Genomic DNA, 8,995 nt, shown 5'->3' with positions numbered 1-8,995 from the left:
TAGCTTAAATAATTTATTCTCCAACAATGCAGCATTCCCTCCCAATCATATGGAAGTGTTACCAGAAATGATATGCTGAAGCAGAGCTTGAACTTACAGCCTCCTGACTCAGAGGCAATGTACTACCAGTCTCTCTGACACAGGCACAACTTATTCATGTCACATCCCTATGACCACAAGTAGAGACATTATCCCATTTGGAATAAACAGGCTTTCATCTACAATAAAGCAAAGCAGAGGAGTTATATGAAATGCATTTGTTCACTAATATCAGTGGCATGATTTCTATCCTTGTGTAACCAATTGTGAGAAATATGGAAAAGCAATAACAAACATAACTGATTAATATAGAAGAAGGAAATTCTGTTTATAATAAATTGAAAAGACCCTCCTAAAATCTACCCTGTTTTTCATAATCTTTTGCTGTAAAACCCTTTTTGAACTATATTAGCTTGTCTATTGAAAGAATTCATGCACATCACAGCCAGCTCTGGGGTTAAAGGCTCCAGTCATACAGTAGGGGCCATCTGTGTAAAACAAGCACATTCTTATTCTTCTAAATGAAGCTCTTGTGCATGTCTTGTGTCTTAGAGTAAAACATTTTCAACAACAGGCTGCATTGAGTTACAGTGAAATCCATGTAATTTATTAAGGAGCAGTTTTGATTGCTTTTAGTGCTGCCTGATAATTTTTGCACCAAAATTGCAACAGAAAAAGGACCGGAATTTGTCAGCTTACTCCTAGGACTATATAAAGATATGTTCCATACATTCATTTACTTCTATCCTATAATATGCCTGGTGTATTTACAGGAAGTTATTTTTGTCATGTGCCTAACTTAAAAGCTTCAAAGGGTTAATTATAGACAGAGGTTAAGGATGAGAACTGGGCACAGTGAAGAAGCAGCATTTTGCAAAGACCCATCAGTCTGATCATGCCTGCAGCTAGTTCAAGAAGCATACATTAGTTCCTTAAAAATGAAAAACAAATTGGGACACAGTGGGAAGGCTCCCTGAATTCAACGCAGCATAAAACACAATGGCTGGTAAGGAGACAAATTTCTTAAATAGTTCTGTAAAACACTAACTCAGTAAGATTTTATTTAACCTAGCAGCTAATCTTTGCTGCTTTCACTGGAGTATTGTGAAGGCAATTACCCTGAATAATAATTGCAAAATTGGTTATAGTATGGGGAAAGATTACATTTTGCAGATTTTTATGATTAAAAGCCCAGCACAACATCAGCCACTTTTTTTTGAATAAAAGAATAGTTATACCAGTTAATAGTTGGAGCAAATCAATATATTACCTGATATAATATTAAATTAAATGCTTGTAACAACATCACTTTAAAAAATCTGAGCTGAGTAGATCTGATTGTCTACTCCTGATAATTCAGTGTCATTTTGATGTGTTAAAAATGTTGGATTATCCAATAATTTGAAGTAAACAATGTAAATAAGGCAGGAAAATGAAGAGTTTGGGTTAAAAATGAATATAGGATAATTTAATTTAAGAGGTACAGGATGTAGTGAGGTACATAGGTTTACTAATAAACAGAAATATTGAACTCTTGGCTTCACAATTTCTTTCTAATGAAGTAATGAGTTAAATTAGTTATGGCATCTACTTTATTTTGTTTATACTTCCACTATTATATTCCGATCTATATAGAAAACATGGGTACTAGAATTAGATACCACTTCAAAAGTTGAAGCTGGCATTATCATTATTTTGTTTGATGTAATCAACTTCCATTCTAATAAACTGGTTTACAGTAATATTCAAAATATAAGATTATGATGTGGATATGGCTGAAGGAAGGCATTTGGTAAATTCCACTTCTTAATTCCAAAAAAGACTTTACAGTCTCTTGTTACAGTATCCAACTGTTTCCTAAATGTTCCAAAGTTTTTATCTCCACCGTCCTACCAAAAAGTTCATTCCACAATGCTGATCATTCTTTCTATGACATCATAGCAACTTGCCAAAATTCCTTCGTCAACATGTTCCAACTCTTGACCTCTGACAAGAGCAGCAGATGCACGGGAACATCACCACCCACAAGTTTCCCTCTAAGTCAGATACCATCCTGATTTGAAACTATATCGTTGCTCCTTCAGTGTCACTGGGTCAAAATCCTGGAACTCCCTCCCTAACAGTACTGTGGGTGTACCTATACCACTTGGACTGCAGCGGTTCAAGAAGGTGACTCACCACCACCACCTTCTCAAGGGCAGTTAGGGATGGGCAACAAATATTGGCCTTGTTAGCAATGCTCACATCTGATGAACACATAACCAAATAACTGTTCTGGTGTCAGTCCTCAGCTGATCTTTTGTTTGTCACTCCCTCTTGTAAAAATGATTTAATCTGAAATAATGTTCTAGATTTAGCTTTTCTGTATCATTTATTGTTTTCTATATTTCTCTGTGACCTCTTCTCAGTCATCTCCTTTCAAGGCTGAAAAGCCTTTCCTTGTGATTCAATTTTCTGGCACAATCTTCTGTCTTTTTTATGTATTACTATAAGATTTGAATGACCGACTTTGTATCTCAGTGACCAGAACACAACATAGGGCAGGATTTTTACCTCATTGGGCAGGCGCGCTGGGCAGTCCCGATAGCGGTCATGAAACCCTCTGCTGCGCGCGATCAGGCCTAGAGCATGATTTCATGCTGGCTGGCCAATTAACAGCCAGCGGGAATTGCGAGCTGGAACGCTGAGCACTGCCGGGGTGGGGGGAGGGCGGGAGGAGGGCATGCGCAGATGTTTGTGCATGTACACTGGTGCGCACACCGAAAGCTCCCTGAACACACACAGCTGCCTCAAGCAGCTGAAGATTTAAAAAAAACATAAATAAAGACTTTAAAAATGTTAAAACATGTCCCTGCTCATGTGACTCCATCACATGGGCAGGGACATGTTATAAGAGAGATTTCAACATTTTCATTTTATTTTCAATTCCTGTTGGAAAACTCATCCTGCCCGTGGATGAGGTTTCATAAAAAACCCAAAGGCCGCTTGGCCTTCTCGATTGCCCGCCAATTCAATGGTTGGACGGGCAGCAAAAAATCAGATTTAGTCAATTGATTAAGGGCCGTAGTAGGCCTCTTAATTGTCGGTGGGCACATCGCTGCCTCTTGTGCGTGCCCACTAAGCAAAAGATTGCAAGAGTCTGCGATGGCTTCAGGATACTCACCTGATGTCATCACGCACTATTTTACTCTCGTTCAGATTGGCCGCATCCCCGCCCAACAAGAGAACAATTCTGCCCATAGTAATCAATTTGAACAATTCATATAACATTGGTAAAATATTGGGCAGAATTTTTAGATAGGTGTGCGGGCACCTGCCTTACCCGATCAAATGCAAAATCGCACGAGATGACATTGGATGAGCTTCCTGATATCATCCCTTACTTGTGCGATATTTCGGTCAGCGGGCACGCGCAAAAATTGGAACCGTGCCCACTGACAATTAAGATGCCCAGTAGTGCAGTTAGAGTTGTAATTGTCTCCGATTTTTTGTGGTTCCCCCCAACCTTACGGTTGGCAGACGGGTGAATCGACTAGGCCGATTTTGCATTTTTCATGAAACCTCATCCAAGGGCGGTTTCCGTTATTAAATTAAAAAAAAAAATGTACGGACAGAATTTTTATTTTGTATATGTTCAAGTGACTGATTGTGATGGGTGGACATGCTTGTCTGGATTTTAAAAACTTTATTGATTGGTTTTCAAGTCTTCAGCTCCCCGAGGCAGCTATCAGCCTTCAGGGAGCTTTCATTCAGCATCTACCTGTGCCCGTGCTTAAATCAGCGCCTGCCCTCCTCCCGCTCTGACCCCAGCAGCGCTGAGCATTTCGGTGCGCGCTTCACGAGCGTGAAGCCGCTGTTGGAGGCCGATCGTGGTCGGTGGCCCATTCCCTAGCCACTCCCAGGCCCACTGATCACACCTGCTGGCTGACCTAGAAATCCTGTCCATTATTTCAGTCTAACCATACATCAATAACTTTTCCCATACCCCTTCTGATACCTTGCCATGTCTTGGCATCTGGCCAATTGTGCATTGTATCACCTTGACCTCGAGGTTACAGGTGGAAGTGTAACACTACTCACCTCCTCTGGCATTCTTATTCATGGTTTGGACACCAGAACAAATGTGAAGCAGGGTGATAATATTCTGAAAATAGTGCTCAATAAATCTGTGAAGTTAAAGCCTTAACACTAGAGTGTGTTTCTTGAATAATTGTTATTATTTCTGCATTATTTGTGAATAGACATGTAGATTGTAAATTTATAAAGCATTATTATAATAAATATATTTCTTCTTCCACCGTCAGTATTTATTAACCGTAGATCAATATGTGGGGATATTTCAGGACTGGAGAGGTAGGTGGCGAATATCAAATCTCTTATTAACATTTTCTGTTTTTAGTTGCTAACATCATGCATTGAAGTTCAAATATTTCCTGCAAGCTTTTAAGTGAAGACTTGAGATCATGGGCAGAATTTTCTGCCTGTCAGGCAGGCGGTGCAGGAGTGGGCATGGACCTGACTGGCACCCCTGATCAGGTCCAAACCACCATTTTATGTGGGCGGGCCAATTAAGGAGGTTCCTCAGGGAGATGAGTTTTAAGGTTAAACGGTTTAATAAAGTGGTGAAAAAATTTTCATGACATGTCCCCTCATGTGAAACTGTCACATAAGCTGGGACATGTGTATTAATTTTAATAAAAATTTTTGTGAAATTTTAAAATCATTCATGAAACTTCATCTGCCACCCTTAAGGTTGGATGGGCAATTCAGGTAATTGCTTAAGTGGCTTTTGAAATGGCCTTAATAGGCCTTTGACAGTTCAGCGGGTGAGCAGCCAATTCGGCTGCGTTCTCGCCGAACTGAAAATTTAAGTGACGTGCAGTGATATCAGGATGCATGTCCAATGTCACCCCGCGTCATTTTACACCTTGGCGAGTGGGCCCCACCCCTGCTTGCTGAGCCGAAGATTCTGCCCCATATGTTGAAATTAGACTGACAAAAATCTAAATAGAATTCCTTCTGCTGGTTAATGCCCATTTGTAGAGGTTTCAACAAGATTATATTTGGGCTTGATCCATTGCTTTCTCTTGTAGAAAAAATAGGTTGAAGAGATTTGCTTAGTGGAATAGTTTCTGTATTTCTGTCATCTATTGAAATACAAATATTTTACAGGTGATTTATTACCAAATAATAATAAAGTTGAACCTTGACAATGAATTAACTTTTAAAAATGATGTCAAGCTTGAGGGTTGTTGAAAATAAACTCTCTCAATTGTAAAAGTCTTACCAAAGTTGCGCTTTTTACCAGTAATTATTTTAAGTGAGGGAGGGGTAGATTAGCTCCTGAGCACTAGTAGAGCTGCTAGTTTGTGTATGTATATGGACATGGGGTGCAGACTGTAATTAGTTTGACTTTAATTCTTCCCATGCTCAAACAGCTGACTAGCATCAATTATCTGGATTCAAACATGAGGAATGGTTACTTGGGTGAGATTTTGAAGTGCGCACAGCACCATTGGAAGCATACCCCAGAATGGATCAGCACCTTCATTCAGAGGGCAAATGGAAAGTTCCACTCTAAGCACTTTAAATACTAACTGTGATTCTCTTTCAGGAGAAAGTACCTGACAGTTCGTTCCTACATTCGACTGATAGAAACTGCATGTCCCACTTGGTTGCCTCTCAACATAGATTCCAAAGACCAGATACGTGAACTCTCTGGGTTCGGACTTTATGCCATTGGTTACAACACGCGCTGGAATCCCAAGATCCGCTATTACTTAACCAAACTGAGCGGCAGGGGGTCAAAGCTGGTTGAATCCTTCTTTACTCCAGGTGGCAAGGGTCACAAGGTCATTGAGATGAAAGTTGAGGCTAAAAAATGGAGAAGTGTGTTCTACAAGTATGTGGATATGACAGTAAGTGAGATGGAATGCCTGCAGCTTCTCCAGCGAGTGAAATGGATGCCATTGCGCAGATGTACTTCTGAAGATGTCCTTTCTCGAATCACAGAGGAAAGTGGCCTTTTGGCATTAGGTTACAGTGGACTTAACATAGAGGTTAGTGTTTACCCCATGTTGAAGATGAGACAACCAGACTGATGAAGTGTACTTCATATTCTGATACTGATTTCTTTTCTCTAGCTGTTTTTTTTCTCCTCCTCATGACTTCAGGAGCTGCAGGGACAGCACACCTGGGCCATGTCTGAATTTGAACAGCCTGGTCACATCACTGGCACTATAGCCCTGTGCTTAAAACCGAGCTGAAATTAGAGGTGGAGTTTATAGATTAAGATGTCTGCAGTTTGGGGCTGGCCACTGGCCTTAAGCCATTAAGACTGCCTTCTGTCAGTAAAAGCAATCCAGGGAGATGCTGGAAGAGAAAGCTAGGGCCTGCACTTTTCCAGGCCTCCCTCGTTTCCCTCAGATCCTCTGATGCGAAGAATGTCATGGCACATTGGCAACTTCTTTGGATGCCGCTATGTTTGGGTGTCCTTCCAAGAAACCTTGAGGAGAATGAGATGGGAATACTATAAATGCACGTGCTTCACCCAGGCCTGGATGCAGGCAATCCATGCCTCTCCTTAGGGGAAGCCTCAGAAATCCCACAACAACCTAATGAAATGGATTCCTCACTAACAGCTGTCTTTACCATATCTGGAAAATTGAATATTACTCCTGTCTCTGTTTATTCATTGGATGTGGGCATTGCTGGCAGCATTTATTGCCCTTGTTCAGTGGGCATTTAAGAGTCAACCACTTTGCTGTGGGTCTGGAGTCACAAGTAGGCTAGACCAGGTAAGGGCAGGAAGTTTCCTTCCCTAAAGGACATTAGTGAACCTGATGGGTTTTTACAACAATTGTTTCATGGTCATCATTAGACATTTAACTCCAGATTTTTTACTGAATTCAAATTCCACCATCTGCTGTGGTGAGATTAGAACCCAGGTGCCCAGAGAATTACCCTGGGTCTCTGGAATATTAGTCCAATGACAATACCACTACACCATTGCCTCCTCTCTCTTTGCACTATTTGCACTGTTAATTATCTATGGTCAGATGGTAGGCAAGCAAAAAAAAATCTGAACTGACTTTGCAAATGCATTTTCATGAAGAAAACTGGTACCTAAACTTTATCAATAAATTAAATTAAACATAGATACCAGGAAACACATTCAATTAGCATATTGCTCTATCATCCCTGAAAACCGAGACAGCATCCAGCTCGGGTGGTTGGGATGAGCAACTCTTCTATCTGCATCTATATGAATCCTATTTGAGATAAATTTGGGAGCCTCATGCCTGTCTATATTACAACACTGCAGCTGATGGCTGCCCAACTTCGATGGCAGCGCTGCCAAATTACCCAGGCATCATCTGGTTGGAGGTGAGCAGGCAGCAGTAAATGTTAAAGGCTGTAAGTGATAGGATTGGACATCAATTGTTCTAGATGAACTGGCTGCTTGAAGACCAATCCTTGATATTGAAGAAGGTATACGGCTCAAAATTGAAAATGCTGTTTGGAAATTTGGGAATTTGGAAATTGCATGTACAATCTGATTGACCAGATCTTGCAATGTAAATATTCCACAGGAGGATAGGAGTCAACAACTTGCTTAGCCATTTCACTCAGAAGTAATTCTACAATATTAAAGGACATTACTGAGTGATGGAGAATGCCAAAGCAAAATTATAATTTGGACAGATACAGCATCGTTGTAAATTAATTACAATCTGAGGAGATCTCTCCGTGGAAGGACAAAGTCCAATAATAGGATAAAGATCAGGGCGCTAAACAGGCCTTAGTTGCTATTCTCACTCATAATACAACAAAATACGGATAGTGGTCTATAAAAGAATAGTAATTTAATATTACACGGTTAATTAGAATACTGCATACTATTGACAATCTACCACTAATGTTGTTTTAGAAATACAATAAATAACAGTAGCAGAGACAATTATGCATTCACTAGAATCAACAGGGGCGTTGTTTTATAGAAACCAAGAGCTGCTGCACTTTTCTAATTGCTTTACCAATCAAAATTTGTTCTAACGTTTTTCAATTCAGGTAAGAACAGATGTGTCAGACCTGGATGCCACTGATGACTGGGCTGAAGAATCAGGTGAAGACCAGGCCGCCTCCCCAGAGTCGGATACTGAGCGAGACAGTGAACTCAGTGGAGTAAATCAGGTCCAATACTGCTACATAGAAGCTGTAACAACAAACATCCGGGAACAGCTAATGAAACTGCTCCAATGCCCAGTGAATATAATCGATGATCAACATGCCTGTGCAGATATTCATCATTTCATCTGGCACCCATCTTCAATGGACCAGAGTAAACTTTACTGTAAGTGGTATCCAGTAAAATCTGAGGTCCTCAAACAGGGCTGCATCCAGGAATGCCTGGAGTCAGCACTGGGCTATAGACTCAAGTATAAGAAACCTGGGACCTGCAGAATAAGATAAGCCAAACTAAAAATGTTGTAAATCACATGACCAAAAATTTAGTTCAATGTTGATGATCCTACTATCATTTTGTAAGATGTCTCAGTAAGAAACAGTACAATGTATAGATTTGAAAAATGAGCACCTTTTCGTAGGGAGCTCTGATATGATTATTCATAATTTGTATTATACTTGCAATACCCACATTTAGCAAAATCATACAGTTCCTTTTTAACAAATATATACACAAATAAAATGATTTAAAGTATTTTGTCATATTTTTCATAAACTAATTATAAATATTTTTGAACTTTTGTCTGAATTGCACTTTGTATTAACCCTTGGAGTTGTAGTGATTGGTAATGAAACACACACACAAATTTTCAACAAGTGCAGTTGTATTTGATTTGAAACATACTGGTACACTATATGCCAAATGCATTACTGGCCACTAGTGTCAGATCTAATAACCATGTGTAAAAATTAATTTGACATCTCAGTCCTT

At 39.9% G+C, this 8,995-nt stretch overlaps 1 protein-coding gene across 1 annotated transcript; it reads left to right on the top strand.

Moving 5' to 3' along the window:
• Positions 1 to 766: 766 nt before the first annotated feature.
• Positions 767 to 8,749, top strand: LOC121269694 (myb/SANT-like DNA-binding domain-containing protein 2). Its single transcript, XM_041174502.1, has 4 exons — positions 767 to 1,045; positions 4,344 to 4,392; positions 5,654 to 6,098; positions 8,110 to 8,749. The coding sequence occupies exons 1-4, from the start codon at positions 1,039 to 1,041 to the stop codon at positions 8,509 to 8,511; spliced, it is 903 nt and encodes a 300-aa protein (XP_041030436.1). The 5' UTR covers positions 767 to 1,038; the 3' UTR covers positions 8,512 to 8,749.
• The last annotated feature ends 246 nt before the right edge of the window (positions 8,750 to 8,995 follow it).

Source organism: Carcharodon carcharias, chromosome 25 (genome assembly GCF_017639515.1).
Source record: "Carcharodon carcharias isolate sCarCar2 chromosome 25, sCarCar2.pri, whole genome shotgun sequence".
Taxonomy (NCBI): domain Eukaryota; kingdom Metazoa; phylum Chordata; class Chondrichthyes; order Lamniformes; family Lamnidae; genus Carcharodon; species Carcharodon carcharias.
This window is presented reverse-complemented; position numbering and strand designations above follow the sequence as displayed.

What these genes read in the sequence shown, in the direction of transcription:
- LOC121269694 (XM_041174502.1), top strand. An exon ending in GATATTTCAGGACTGGAGAG is followed by an intron (nt 4,393 to 5,653) that starts GTAGGTGGCGAA and finishes ATTCTCTTTCAG; the next exon opens with GAGAAAGTACCTGACAGTTC. An exon ending in ACAGTGGACTTAACATAGAG is followed by an intron (nt 6,099 to 8,109) that starts GTTAGTGTTTAC and finishes TTTTCAATTCAG; the next exon opens with GTAAGAACAGATGTGTCAGA.